Here is a 15079-nt window from a genome sequence, read left to right on the forward strand (position 1 = left end):
AGCAGTTTCCAGGTATTTTCAAAGGTCTCACTACATTTCCCAAAGCAATTTTAAACATAAACCATTTTTTTGGCCAGGTGCAGTGGCTCACATCTATAATCTGAGCACTTTGGGAAGCCAAGGCAGGTGGATTATTTGAGGTCAGGAGTTCGGGACCACCCTGGCCTAAACAACAAAACCCTGTCTCTACTAAAAATACAAAAATTAGCCAGGCATCATGGTTGGCGCCTATAGTCCCAGCTGCTCAGAAGGCTGAGGCAGGAGGATTATTTCAACCTGGGAGGCAGAGTTTGCAGTGAGCCGAGATCGTACTACTGCACTCCAGCCTGGGAGACAGAGCGAGACTCTGTCTCAAAAAATAATAATGATAATAAATAACCTTTAAAAAATAAAGATAAATCTTTTTCCGTATTAGAAACTTAGGCTGGGCACAGTGGCTCATGACTGTAATCCCAGCACTTTGGGAGGCTGAGGAGGACAGATCACTTGAGTCCAGGAGTTCAAGATCAGCCTGGCAACATGATGAGAATCTGTCTCTACAAAGCATACAAAAAATTAAGCGGGTGTCGTGGTGCATGATTGTAGTTGGGAGGCTGAGGTAGGAGGATCACTTGAGCCCAAAAGGCGGAGGTTACAGTGAGCTGAAGACGAGATCTTGTGCCACTGCACTCCAGCCTAGACAACAGAGTGAGACCTTGTCTCAAAAAAAAGGCTGGGTGCGGTGGCTCACACCTGTAATCCTAGCACTTTGGGAGGCCAAACCAGGTGGATCACTTGAGCCCGGGAGTTTAGATCACCCTGGCCAATATGGCAAAACCCTGTCTCTACTAAAAATACAAAAATTAACCAGGTCCAGTGGCACATGCCTGTAGTCTTAGCTACTCAGTAGGCTGAGGTATGAGACTCGCTTGAGCCCCAGGAGGCAGTCCAGCCAAGGTGACACAGCATGACCCTGTCTCAAGAAAAAAAGAAATGTGGTTTTTTTTTTTCTGAGACAGTGCCTCGCTCTCTCACCCAGGTTGGAGTGCAGTGGCGGGATCTCGGCTCACTGCAAGCTCTGTCTCCCAGGTTCATGCCATTCTCCTGCCTCAGCCTCCTGAGTAACTGGGACTACAGGTGCCCTCCACCATGCCCGGCTAATGTTTTTGTATTTTTAGTAGAGACGAGGTTTTACCGTGTTAGCCAGGATGGTCTTGATCTCCTGACCTCGTGATCCGCCTGCCTCGGCCTCCCAACCGGGATTACAGGTGTGAGCCACCACATCCAGTCAAAAAAAAGGAAACTGAATGGCGGGTTGTGGTGGCTCACACCAGTGATCTCAACACTTTGGGAGGCTGAGGCGGGAGGATTGCTTGAGTCCAGGAGTTTGAGACCAACCTGAGCAACACAGTGAGACCTCATCTCTACAAAAAATAAAATTATAATTCCCAGGCACAGTGGCTTACTCCTATAATCCCGGCACTTTGGGAGGCCCAGGCGGGCAGATCACCTAAGGTCAGGAGTTTGAGACCAGCCTGACCAACATGGAGAAACCCCATCTCTACTAAAAATACAAAATTAACCTGGCGTGGTGGCACATGCCTGTAATCCCAGCTACTCAGGAGGCTGAGGCAGGAGAATCAATTGAACTCAGGTGGCAGAGGTTGCAGTGAGCTGATATCACACCATTGCACTCCAGCCTGGGTAACAAGAGCAAGATTCCATCTCAAAAAAAAAAAAAAAAAAGGTTAGCTGGGGCCAGTGGCACATGCCTATAGTCCAGCTACTCAGGAGGCTAAGGTGGAAGGATTACCTGAACTCAGGAGTTTGAGGCTGCAGTGAGCTATGATTGCACCGCTACACTCCAGCCTGGATGACAAAACAAGACCCTGTCTCAAAAATAATGTTAAAATAAATAAATAAATAAACAAACATATTATCTGTTCGTTCTAGAAATTTTAGAGAACATGGAAGTACTCCAAGTGACAACTAGCATTTTTAAGTATTTTTCTTTCCTCCCTTCTTCTCATAATGGCTTAATTTAGATATAATTCACATATCATAAAATTCATCCATTTAAAGTGCACAGCTCAGTGGTTTTTAGTATATTCACAGAAATGTGTAAGTTGTATGATCGCATAGTCAATTGTAGAACATTTTCATCACCCCAAAAAGGAAACCACTCCCTATAGGCTTGGGCAACTCCCCTTGATACTCCTAGCCCGGGGTAAATTTCCGTCTTCCTTCTGCCTCCATCCTGCCTTTGTTTTATTGTGCTTCTTTTTTTTTTTTTTTTTTTTGATAGTGGGCCACACTCAGTCACCCAGGCTAGAATGCAGTGGCGCCATCATGGCTCACTACAGCCTCATACAGCCTCAACCTCCCCGGACTCAGGTGATCCTCCCACCTCAGTCTCCCTGTAGCTGGGACTACAGGTGCTTGCCACGATGCCCTGCTCATTTTTGTATTTTTCTGTAGATGCAGAGTGTCACCATGTTCCCCAGACTGGTCACAACCTCCTGGGTTCAAGTAATCCTCCTGCCTCAGCCTCCGAAAGTACTGGGATTACAGGCCTGAACCACTGCTACTGGCCCTTTTTCTTTATTTATTTTGAGACGGAGTCTCGCTCTTGTTGCCCATGCTGGAGTGCAATGGCACGATCTCAGCTCACTGCAACCTCCACCTCCTGGGTTCAAGCGATTCTCCTGCCTCAGCCTCCCAAGGGGCTGGGATTACAGGCATGTGCCTCCACGCCCCGCTAATTTTGTATTTTTGGTAGAGACTGGGTTTCTCCATGTTGGTTGGGCTGGTCTGGAACTTCTGATATCAAGTGATCCACCCACCTCAGCCTCCCAAAGTGCTGGGATTACAGGTGTGAGCCACCACGCCTGGCCTTTTTTTTTTTTTTTTTTTTTTGCCTTACCCAGTTGCCTGCAAGAGGGAGCTGAGGGCAGGGCTGGGAAGGGCAGGGCAATGCTTATTTTTTTCTAGCTGTGATCATGAGTACTTTCTTTTTAAATTTTAGAGACAGGGTCTCGCTATGTTGGCCAGGTTGGTCTTTTACTCTTGGCATCAAGCAGTCCCCCGACCTCAGCCTCCCAAAATGTTAGGATTATGGGCATGAGCCACAGCACCCAGCTGGCATTAGTACATTTTTATTATCAACTTTTTACCCATAACCTTAAAGCATTAGCACTTTTCTATCATTATTGCCCTTCGTATGTATCATTTGCAATGGGAATATAATATTCTTTTGAGTGGATTATTAATTTACTTAACTGTTGCCCTGTAGACATTTAGAGTCTTAATAATTTTTAGCGTTTAGAAATAACACAGGTGAACAACTTTGAGTAAAAAGCATTTGCTGTATTTGAGTCCATTAAAATATTTTTAGGGGCTGGGCACGGTGGCTCACGCTTGTAATCCCAGCATTTTGGGATTGAGGCCAAGAGTTCGAGATCAGCCTGGCCAACATGGTGAAACACAGTCTCTACTGAAAATACAAAAATTAGCCAGGTGTGGTGGCATGCACCTGTAATCCCAGCTACTCGGGAGGCTGAGGTAGAACTGCTTGAAACCGGGAGGTGGAGGTTACAGTGAGCCAAGATCGTGCCTCTGCACTCCAGCCTGTGCAACAAAGCAAGACTCCATCTCAAAAACAAACAAACAAACAAACAAAATATATATATATATTTAGACTGGGCTCAGTGGCTCACACCTGTAATCCCAGCGCTTTGGGAGGCTGAGGTGGGCAGATCACCTGAGGTCAGGAGTTCTAGACCAGCCTGACCAACATAATGAAACCTTATATAAAAAATTAGCAGGGCATGGTAGCGCGCACTTGTAGTCCCAGCCGCTCGGGAGGCTGAGGCATAACAATCGCTTCAACCCAGGAGGCAGAGGTGCTAGTGAGCCAAAATTGTGCCGTTGCACTCCAGCCTGGGCAACAGAGCAAGACTCTGTCTCCAAAAAAAAAAAAAAAAAGAAAATAGCATGATAGTTCTTGGCCCAAAAGAGACTAACAACTGGGGAAACTAGATGAATAGGCTTGGAATGGACAGGCCCTTTGCTGTCAAACCCAGAAACTCGGGACTGCAGAAACTCGATGAGGATGGATAGAATGAGGATTATATAACCAAACTGGCCCATAATTACATTTTGAACTTTTAGTCCTTTCTGTCATTTAGCCTTTGCTATATAGGGCTTAAAGCAACAATTTATTTTTTATTTATTTATTTATTTTTAGACAAAGTTTCGCTCTTGTTGCCCAGGCTGGAGTGCAATAGTGCAATCTCGGCTCACTGCAACCTCCAACTCCGAGCCTCCAGAGTAGTTTGGTCTACAGGCACCATGCCCAGCCAGTTTTTGTGTGCATGTGTGTATTTTCAGTAAAGACAAAGTTGCACCACATTGGCCAGGCTGGTCTTGAACTCCTGACCTCAGGTGATCCACCTGCCTTGGCCTCCCAAAGTGCTGGGATTACAGGCGTGAGCCACCGCACCTGGCCAAAACAACAATTTATTATTTCTCATTATGCTGTGGGTTGGCTGGGTGGTTTATCTGGTGGTTTCAACGGGGCTCATTCCTGAGGCTGCATTCAGCTGGAGGGTCACCTGGGCTGGAAAGACCAAGATGGCCTCACTTACACATCTGGCACTCTGTGCCAGACTAGCTGATTTAACATGGTGGTCTCAAGGCGGCCTTCCCAGAAAGTGAGGCAGGAAGCCAAGGCCTCTGAAGCCTAGGTTCTAGAACTCACACATCATAATTTCCCCATGTTCTATTGGTCCAATCGAGTCAGATTGAAGGGCATAAAAAAGTAGGTCCCATCTCCTAATGGCAGGAACAACAAAGTCATATTGCAAAGGAGTAGGTATACTGGGATGGGAGGAGGAATGTATGGTCATTAACAATCTCCTGTATTTATATAGGATAATCATTGATTGCCCTACTCCTACCCTCTAGCATTTGCTTTTGCCATATTAAAAAAGGTAGATGCAGCCAGGCACGGTGGCTCACACCTGTAATCCCAGCACTTTGGGAGGCCAAGGTGGGTAGATCACAAGGTCAAGAAATTGAGACCATCTTGGCCAACATGGTGAAACCCCATCTCTACTAAAATTACAAAAATTAACTGGGCATGGTGGCACGCGCCTGTAGTCCCAGCTATTCAGGAGGCTGAGGTAGGAGAATCGCTTGAACCTGGGAGACAGAGGTTGCAGTGAGCCGAGATTGTGTCACTGCACTCCAGCCTGGTGACGAAAAAAAGGTAGATGTGATCAGGCACGGTGACTCACACCTGTAATCCCAACACTCTGGGAGGCCGAGGTGGGCAGATCACTTGAGGTCAGGAGTTCCAGACCAGCCTGACCAACACGATGAAACCCTGTCTCATCTAAAAATACAAAAATTAGCCGGTGTGGTGGCACACACCTGTTGTCCCAGCTACTTGGGAGGCTGAGGCAGGAGAATTGCTTGAACCCGGGAGGTGGAGATTAGAGTGAGCCCAGATCGCGCCATAGCACTACAGCCTGGGAGACAAAGTGAGACCTTGTCACAAAAAAAAAAAAAAAACAGAAAAGAAAAAAAGGTAAATGTAGTGCTTCAATTCATGACTAGATTTTTTAAATTGTCATAAAGTATATATAACATAAAATAAGTCATTTTAGCCTTTTTTTTCTTCTTCTTTTTTAAGAGAGACAGGATTTCACTCCCCAACCTGGAGTGTAGTGGTGCAGTCATAGCTCACTACATCATTAAACTACTGGGCTCAAGGGATGCTCCTGCCTCAGCCTCCCAAGTAGCTAGGACTACAGGTGCACATAACAACACCCAGCTAATTTAAGAAATTTAAAAAAAAAATTTTAGAGACAGGGTCTTGCTGTGTTGCCCAGGCATGTCTTGAACTCCTGACCTCAAGTGATTCTCCCACCTCAGCCCCCTACAGTGCTAGGATTACAGGCATGAGCCACCATACCTGGTCCCCAGTGTGTCTTACACAGAAAAATCATGGCTTACACAAGCTAGTCTTAATCCTGTCCAGTTCTTCCAATGTGTTCTTGCTATATGCAAACTCAAACTGCTCATAGAACTCAAAGCCTGCAGCCTTCTACCACTGGGTCAGGGGCAGCAGTCCTGGAGACAAAATCTGTTTTATTTTTATATATATGTATATATACACCCTATTAGATTTCAGGATGATGTCTTCTTAGGAACTTGGTACGGAACTGCATTTAGTCTATTTAAAGACATTGATTCTGGAACTCCTGGCAGCCAAGATTTCCTTCTCTAGCCTCTTTATATTGACAATTCTGCATTTGCTTTTTGGTTTTCAGCCATCTCTGTGATCTGGTTTCAGGTAATTGAGGGTTTTCTGAGCAAAGAAGTAAGTTACATCGTGTCCAGCCGCAGAGAAGCAAAAGCAGAGAGCAGTAGGACAAACCAAAGAGGCTGCCCTAGCCCTAACCCCAGTAAGGTCAGAGTGGAAACATCGGCCATGGTTGATCCAAAAGGCAGCCACCCCAGGCCTTCACAAAAACCCGTTGACTCGGTAAGAACCTCATGGAGTAGGAAAGGTATGCTGTGTAAACAAAGGAAGTAGGCTTTGGTGAGCCTTTTAAGGCAGTCTCTGGTTTTAGTTTCATCTGGCTTAATTTAATCTCTCATTTGAATTCAGGGACTGAGAATATTTTATCATAGCTCTGGATCTAAACACCTCAGCAACATACTATCCCCCGTGCTACCCTTTTATGCCATATGTCAGTTTTTATAGGACTTCAAAGCCAGAGTTTTAGAAACCAGAAGAGACGCTTCATAAACCAGAGAAGATTGGTCTGGGCTTGGGCAGGAGTACCCTGAGTAGGCAGCCATTCCCTTCTTCTTTGCTTGCATGTATGAAGGGCCAAGAGTTTGGATAATACACGTGTTATGTCTTTGATTTAAAATGGAATATGGCTTTTCCCCTCTAGGCTTACATTCTTATTTTTGTCTAACTTATATTAATATTAAAATGTCCATGAACATACATTGTTGGCATTGTGATGACAGATGGGACTTCCTACGAGCAAAAACTTCTGAAGTGAAACATTTGCTTTCATTATCTGCTGGAGGGTGCAGAGACTCTTAAAGAGGGGTCTCAGGACATTTGTAACAATTGGAGCTCAGTGAATTTAGAGTGCCCTTCTCTCCACCAGGTTCAGGCTGCCACCTCAGGGTTACCTAAACTTCCTGCGGCTTTACCTTTACCTCCTAGATGTTTTCTAGGCTCTCATTTCTACCAGTCGTCAGTCGTCACTGCTCCCAGTTTTCCGAGGGACATAACGCCAAGACATAACCCCTCACCAGCTCCTGTGTAAACATCTTTCAGTGCACACATGGCCTAACAGCAGACATCACTGCTCTTCTCTCCCGTCAGGTGCCTCTAAGCAGAGGGAAGGAGCTGCTGCAGAAGGCCATCAGAAACCAGGTGAGCTGGAGCAAGACGGGACAGAGTGGGTAGTCTCCAGCACAGGGAGGGATTTCACCCTTCTTCCCAGGTTCTTCTGAAGCACCCACTCAAACTGCACACTCTGCGATATGTAGTATTGTCATTATTTCCTTCTTCTACGTTAGTTAGTGGAGGCTCAGACAAGTTATTTAGCCATTCACCTTGAGAGTAAGTGTTGAAACCAGAGCCACCTCCAACTCCAGAGCCTACCAAGAGAACCATGGGGATGTGGGATGTGGCAGGACAGGGCTGCTTGGTACAGAAGCCAGACTTCTTTTACAAGTAACTCTTTATTTCTTGTGTGAAAATTCAGGGCTGTTAAAGTTTAGTGGCAGGAAGAGGAGTTAAGGTGATCTTGTGAGAAGAGTCATGCTAGTGACATCAGGAGGGGTACATGGCTGTGATGGGGGAGGTGGTGCTGCTGGACTGAGCCAGTGGAGGGGGAAGATCGGCAGCCAGCATAGTTTCATGCTCAGAGAGGATGATGGTCACCATGTTTGTTGTGTACTTACTGTGCTGAGAGCTTTCCTTGCAGAGGCCCTCCCCACAAACAGCTCTCTTAGAAGCACCTGTTCCTTTCTGGTCACGAGGTGGCCAGAGCACAATGTATAGGCAGACCAGTGGTCTTTCCCCTCCCAATGTGGCCATATGGAGGACAGGATGTCTTCCTGAGGGTTGGGATGGACTCTCTGGGCACTGTACTCTCTCTCCTGCCTGCCTCCCCCTAGTCCCTCCCATGGATGACTCAGGGCTCCCAGAAGCAATTTCTATCTGTCCCCTTCACGTTCAGGCCTTGGGGAGTCTCTGCTCCTACCTGACTCTGTGTTGTAATTTCAGGGGAGCATCAGTGGAGGAGGCAGTGGGGGCAGCAGCAGCCTCCTGACCAATGCCCGCTCTTGGGGAGTGAGGATTCTGCACGTGGATGGTACCCTTTCTGTGCTGGGCTCCTGTGGAGGGAGAGGTGGTGACTTTGACCAGGAGTGTCAGCTTTTAGGAGGATCATGGTCATGTGAGCTTCTGGTCACTGGAAGCCAGAAGTACTCAGCTGCCATGTTGATCCACAAAGGTGGGAGGATGTGGGGAAGGGAGAAAGTGGTGAGGATGCAGAGTGCAGGCTGTGGCCTCAGCGTCCCGCAGGAGGTCCCTAAAACATGCCGTTTCATGTCACCTGCTACAGCTCTCCCCCAGCTAGTGTGATGATCCCATTTTACAAATGCAGAAATTACCTTAATATTCATGACCACTGGCCAGTGCAGTGGCTCACACCTGTAGTCCCAGCACATTGGGAGGTCAAGGCAGGTGGATCACAAGGTGAAGAGTTCAAGACCAGCCTGACCAACATGGTGAAACCCCATCTCTACTAAAAATACAAAAGTTAGCCGAGCCTGGTGGTGCATGCCTGTAATCCCAGCTACTCAGGAGGCTGAGGCAGGAGAATCACTTGAACCCAGGAGTCGGAGGTTGCAGTCAGCCAAGATCATACTACTGCACTCCAGCCTGGGTGACAGAGTGAGACTCCATCTCAAAAAAAAAAAAAATTTCATGACCACTTAACAGGTATTGACTCTGTGCTACGAATTACCTCCTTTAATCCTCACTGCAGTTCTGTCCCCATTATACAGATGAGGAAATTGAGCTTCAAACGGATTAGGCAAATTGTCCATGGTCTCACCAGAGTGTATAGTGTGGACCACCACTCTCAGTTTGACTCAGCTGTAAATTTTGTGCTCCTTCTTTTCTCACACTGTAAACAACCCGTTTGCAGCCTGTTTAGAATAGTTGTCTTGAACCAGCTGGCAGTGAGTGATCTCATACCCAACTCCATTCTTGAGTCTGGAGTTTTCTCTGATCCATTTTAGGGGACTGGTCCAGATGGGACAGCCCATAGGTGCTGACTGGAATGCTGCCCCACCTCTTGGTACCAAGATCTTCCAGGGGAGTCTAGAGGCTGTACAGGGGAAGTTCCTGGTCTGGGATGTGGAGGGCTTCATCTCACTGAAAAATCAGCCATTTCTGACTTGATCTCCTCCCCTGCTTTCCTTTGTTAGAGAAGTGCCAGCATGTAGACCTTGCTGGTCTTTCACCTGAGGGTACAGCTGAGTAGTTCACACAGCATGGCCTCCCTCATAGCCGCAGCTCTTCAGTGGTGCCTTAAAGTCGTTAGCAAGCCATGAGGCACCTTCTGTTCAAAGATGAGTTGTATTCAGTGCTGCAAAAGAGCATGACACCCGCTCAGGTGCTGTTCCAGGGATAGAGGACCCAGTCCTTACCTCTGCCGTCAGGAGATGCAGAGGGGATGTGTAGCCAGAAGGTGGCAGGCAAGGCTGGAGTGACTCAGTGGGCTGGCCGAGCGAGTTTAGTCCTGCGGCCTGGAAGGGGCTGTGCTAGGTAAGTGAACACTGGAAGCCTTTGGCACAAACCCTCTGTCTTCTCCACAGAAATGATGATGCACATGCAGCAGCTGTCTCTTGCCTCTTTATGTGTGAAAAAACAAGAGCCAAAGAAGCCAGAGGTAGGTCATCCTGCTGAATTGAAGGGCAAATGGATGGTTTTCAGTGAAATCAGTGATAACTTAGGTAAATCCATGGCCCACCCAAGCCATCTCTTCCTGGCCATTCTGAAAGATGGAAGGGGAATGCTGCCTCTTACTTACCTCAGTCCTAGCACCCATAGCTTTGCGACATCCTTTCTTCTCTCTGCGGCACTTGCAGTCCTCCCATGGCACACACCCTGCTGAGACATCCCTATGGCCTGGGCCACCTGGGCCATGAGCTGCCTTACAGTAGTTCTGGACTAGATAAGGTTCATAAATGCCCATGGCACTGACCAGGCTGCTATTCTGGGGACAGCTCAACCTGGGAATAAGTCTGCATACTGCAGGGGTGAGAAGGAGTGATCGAAATAGCTGCCATCTTCTAAATCCTTGTTTGTTTTCCATTCTTTGCTGGCGTTAGAACTGTGTGTATCACATCAAGAGAGCCCAACCTGGTTTAAAGCCACAGTATCTTCACCCAAGCCTCAGTCTGAGGAAGGATTAAATCTACAGATCCACCCACAGCCTGGCATCCAGACACAGGATGAACAGTAATAGCTATTAGTTAACAGTGCTAATTAGCTAACAGTACTAGCAAACCACATCCAAAGTGGATGGAGCGGCTGGGCGTGGTTGCTCACACCTGTAATCCCAGCACTTTGGGAGGCCAAGGCCGGCAGATCACTTGAGGTCAGGAGTTCGAGACCAGCCTGGCCAACATGGTGAAACCCCGACTCTGCTAAAAATACAAAAATTAGCCAGGCGTGGTGGCACATGCCTGTAATCCCAGCTACTCAGGAGGCTGAGGCAGGAGAATCTTGAACCCAGGAGGCATGTTGCAGTGAGTCGTGATCGCACCATTGCACTCCAACCTAGGCAACAGGTGAAATTCTGTCTCAAAAAAACTTTAAAAAATAGTGAATGGAGGCCGGGCGCGGTGGCTCAAGCCTGTAATCCCAGCACTTTGGGAGGCCGAGGCGGGCGGATCACGAGGTCAGGAGATCGAGACCATCCTGGCTAACATGGTGAAACCCCGTCTCTACTAAAAATACAAAAAACTAGCCGGGCGTGGTGGCGGGCGCCTGTAGTCCCAGCTACTCGGAGGCTGAGGCAGGAGAATGGCCTGAACCTGGGAGGCGGAGCTTGCAGTGAGCCGAAATAGGGCCACTGCACTCCAGCCTGGGTGACACAGCGCCAGACTCCGTCTCAAAAAAAAATAGTGAATGGAGCACTCAGACACTGATACCCTCTCCACACCCTCTCCTTTAGGAGTGTTGGGGATGTTGCTGCTATTAAATTTGTGTTGTTCAAAATTCAAAAGGGTATACAACAAAAAGTCTCTCCCTGCTCCAGCTTCTCAACCACTGGCCTCCCTTCCTGACAAACAGTGTGAACAGTTTTTAGGACTCTATGCACATAGAAGCAAATATGTCAAAAATTCTCCCCTTCTAGGTAGATGCACAGCATTTTTACTTTAACTTAATCAGTTTTGTAGGCCAGGCACAGTGGCTCACGCCTGTAATCCCAGTACTTTGGGAGACCAAGGCAGGCGAATCACTTGAAGTCAGGAGACCAGTCTGGCCAACATGGTGAAACCCTGTCACTACTAAGATACAAAAATTAGCTAGGTGTGGTGGCACACACCTGTAATCCCAGCTACTTGGGAGGGTGAGGCAGGAGAATCGCTTGAACCCAGGAGACAGAAGTTGCAGTGAGCTGAGATTGCACCACTGCACTCCATCCTGGGCAACAGAGTGAGACTCTGTCTCAAAAGAAAGAAAAAATATTAGTTTTGTAGGTATCTGGCAGTGAAGTGAGTTTTGGATGTAATGTGCTGATATGCAAGGGAGTGTGAGAGGCTTCTTTGGATTGTGTTTGCCCTCAAGGTGTGGCCTAGAGGAGAATCTGAAACATCTTAGGGCCCAGAGGCACAGGTGGTCATGGATCCACCATCATCCTGGCCCTCCAGCTAAAGCTGATTATTTTATTTTATATTTATTTACTTATTTTTCAGGTATACACCAGAAGATCCATTTACTCTTTTTTCTTTGTATTTTATTTATTTATTTTACTTTACTTTTTTTGTGAGACAAGGTCTGGCTCTGTCACCCAGACTGGAGTGCAGTGGCGCCATCTCTGTTCACTGTAACCTCCGCCTACTGGGCTCAAACCATCCTCCCACCTCAGCCTCCCAAGTAGCTAGGACTACAGCATGCGCCACCATACCTGGCTAATACTTTTTTTTTTTTTTTTAGAGATAGGGTCTCACTATGCTGCCCAGGCTGGTCTCAAACTTGTGAGCTCAAGCAATCCACCTGCCTTGGCCTACCAAAATGTTGAAATTACAGGCGTGAGCCACTGTGCCCAGCCTCCATTTACTTTTTAATATCAGCCTTGTTTGACCTTGGCTTAAACATTGATTTTGACCCACAGAATCAGAGTACACAAGATAGGACAGAGGAAAGCAAATGGCCATTGTCTTTATCCTAGTCCTATAGGGTACCTGGAACAGCATCACTACTTAGAAAATAAAGCTGCCATTTAGTGAGCATCTCTTCTATGCAACACGCTATGAGGTCGGTGGGTCCTCCTCACATTGCAGGTGGTAGAGCTGAAGTTCACACCAGGCCTCTGGGACTCCGGAGTTCTTGCTTTCTGCACTGTCCTGCACTCCCTGCACAGTCAGCTGCCATTAAGATTCACACACCAAGTGACCCTTATTCATCGTGTTGCCGAGGAGGGAGCCGTTGTGCCCAGGTCTGCTCCAGCTCAGGGCCCAAGAGTCTGGTTCTGCAAGCCTCTCAACAGCAGGAAGCAAAGTGGGACAGACTGGCAGCCACTTGGTTTATCAGGCCCAGTTCCTTGACCCCCGTGGCTTCCTCACATCCTTAACCTATTTTTCCTTTCCATTTAGGGAACATGTCCAGCAGCAGAGTCAAGAACACGGAAAGGTCAGTGTGGTAGCTTTTCCTCATGTAATTGCAATCCCTCCCTCCCTAAACACTTCCCCACGACTCCCTCTGTGGCAGCATCTGCTCACTTTTCTGTGGCAGCAAGCGAGTCCAGGTTATCTTGCCCCTTTGTGTTTCCAGGGCCTGGGCCTCAGGTTTCTGGAGCAAGAGAGGCATGTCCAAGAGCAAGTCCAAAGCTGCTGGGCCGGGGCTTCTCCTTTAGAGCCAAGACCCCATGCAGACACTTTGGCTCCTATGTCCTCTGGCTGTTCCCGTGCATCGACTGAGGTTCAGCATCCTTTTCCTTCTGATTCAGTAGCAGTTTGAGGGTGGGCAGTTTGACAGCTGCCTACCGTTTTCAGAACTGCCAAACTCCCTGAAACTGACAAACTGGCGGATTGATGGACTCTATCTCCTGGTTCCTCTTGGAAAGCAGGAGAGTTTCTCCCCCTGGATGTTTCTCCCAAAGATGCTCTTTCAGTAGCATTTATTCATGCACAAGCAGGAGCTAAGAAAAGTCACTTGGCACCTCTCTCATGCTCAGAATTCAAGGAAGTCTGTAGGGGAATTGATTTTAATAACTGTCTCAGTTAATTAGAAAGACAAGAAATTGTCCCCAAAAAGTAATTAATGAGAGCTGTTGCTAAAGGAGAAAAGGCTGCTTTTTGCTTGGGTGCTACTGGTGGCCTCAAGTACAGTTGGGAGCTGTAAGGTGCCAGCGTCTTTGGGGAATTTGTGGCTGTCAGACGGGGGCCAGGCTTTCAGCTGCCTTGGCTGCACCTTCCACAGGACTCCTGGTCACTGTGGGTCCTGATGCCTAAGAGATTTTCTAAGCTATGCGAATAACTATCTAATAGGGGTGAGTCTCTTAATTGACTCCAAATTCGTCTTCTCAGCACTCCTTTGCCCCATTTTTTCAGGAACTATATTTCACCTGTGATATTTTTTCTACCATCCTGCTAATAAGACCACTAAACACTCTTTATCCCTCTTCCAGTCTGCTTCCCCTCCAAAAATCCCAGGGTCCTCCTGGAGCATTCTGCTTGGGGAGTTGTTCTTAGGCCCCTCAGTATCCTGAGGCTCCAGGAGCAGAGGTCTAGGAAGGACCTGGGACTTGGTGGGAATGACCACCCCCACCCTGCTTTTAGCAGAAACCACCAGGGACTGGGTTTCTCCCACCAAACCAGCCAGGTGTCTGATGGTGGTGGCATCTTTGGTTGGTCGATAGCCTCCAGAATCCACACACAGGAGCTCCTGCATCCTGCTGAGGGAGGGCCCATCATCTAGGGCTTCAGTGTAACTACAGCCTATCCCCCGACTGATGCAACCTTTCTCCCAGGGATAGAGGCTGGAAATCTGAGTGAATGGAGAGCGCAGCCTGGGGTGGCATGATTTCCAGCTCTTGCAAGGCTCTTAGGCTTTGGCAGCACCTCCTCTCTCTGAGCATTTCCTGCGTGTGTGGTGCAGGCCCTGCACAGGGGCAGACAGATAGCTAATGTGTGCATTCTTCCCCTTTCAGTAGCCAGACTGAAGGCACCATTCCTCAAAATCGAAGATGAAAGCAGGTGAGTGGGACCTCCTCTCTCTGCTTGCCCCAGCTAGGCCTGCACAGAGGAGGGAGGAGGGAGGGGTGCTCAGGGGCCTCAAGCTAATGTGAGGACATGGAGCCCCTTAGCCCTGCACCTTCATCTTCCTGAGAAGCCACTCTCTCTCACTGTCATGGAGAAGTCTCACGCAAACCAGGAGGAGCCTCTGAGAGTGGCATTATACAGTGAATAGTCCTCTTGCAGATGAGTCAGAGGTTAATGATCCTGTGTGTGAATTACCTCCATTTAAAACTCTGCTCTGTGAGCTCATGGTGTCCCATGCAGGCTCATTATTGCAGCTCTTTTCCCTTGGGTGTATGCTGACATTTCATGTCAAATCATTACTGACCCAGTCACAGTGCTAGTATAGTCCAAGACGTCATCTTGGCTGAAATGAGGGTGCTAGGGGTGGTATTGGGGATTCCCTTTTCAGGCCACCCTGTACTTGATAAAGCCTTTCTGTTTCACTTTGAAAAATCCTTTTCTGGCTCATGTTATCTCCTGACAGCCCTGGGTGAAAAAAGCATGAGGAGAGTCTGTCTCT

General features: G+C 47.9%; 1 protein-coding gene across 4 annotated transcripts in view; it reads left to right on the forward strand.

Annotated features, from left to right (window-relative positions):
* The window catches only part of DBF4B (DBF4 zinc finger B), a 42567-nt gene that overhangs the window by 15205 nt on the left and 12283 nt on the right, over positions 1 to 15079 (forward strand). For all 4 annotated transcript variants that reach the window (XM_017950806.3, XM_031657636.1, XM_009190816.4 and 1 more), the window contains exons 4-9: positions 6338 to 6529; positions 7394 to 7444; positions 8303 to 8390; positions 9904 to 9977; positions 12913 to 12949; positions 14469 to 14514. In XM_017950806.3, the coding sequence (XP_017806295.1) occupies positions 6338 to 6529; positions 7394 to 7444; positions 8303 to 8390; positions 9904 to 9977; positions 12913 to 12949; positions 14469 to 14514 (488 nt within the window). The remainder of the gene's footprint in view (positions 1 to 6337; positions 6530 to 7393; positions 7445 to 8302; positions 8391 to 9903; positions 9978 to 12912; positions 12950 to 14468; positions 14515 to 15079) is intronic.

The sequence above is a fragment of the Papio anubis genome, chromosome 17 (assembly GCF_008728515.1).
Source record: "Papio anubis isolate 15944 chromosome 17, Panubis1.0, whole genome shotgun sequence".
NCBI lineage: Eukaryota > Metazoa > Chordata > Mammalia > Primates > Cercopithecidae > Papio > Papio anubis.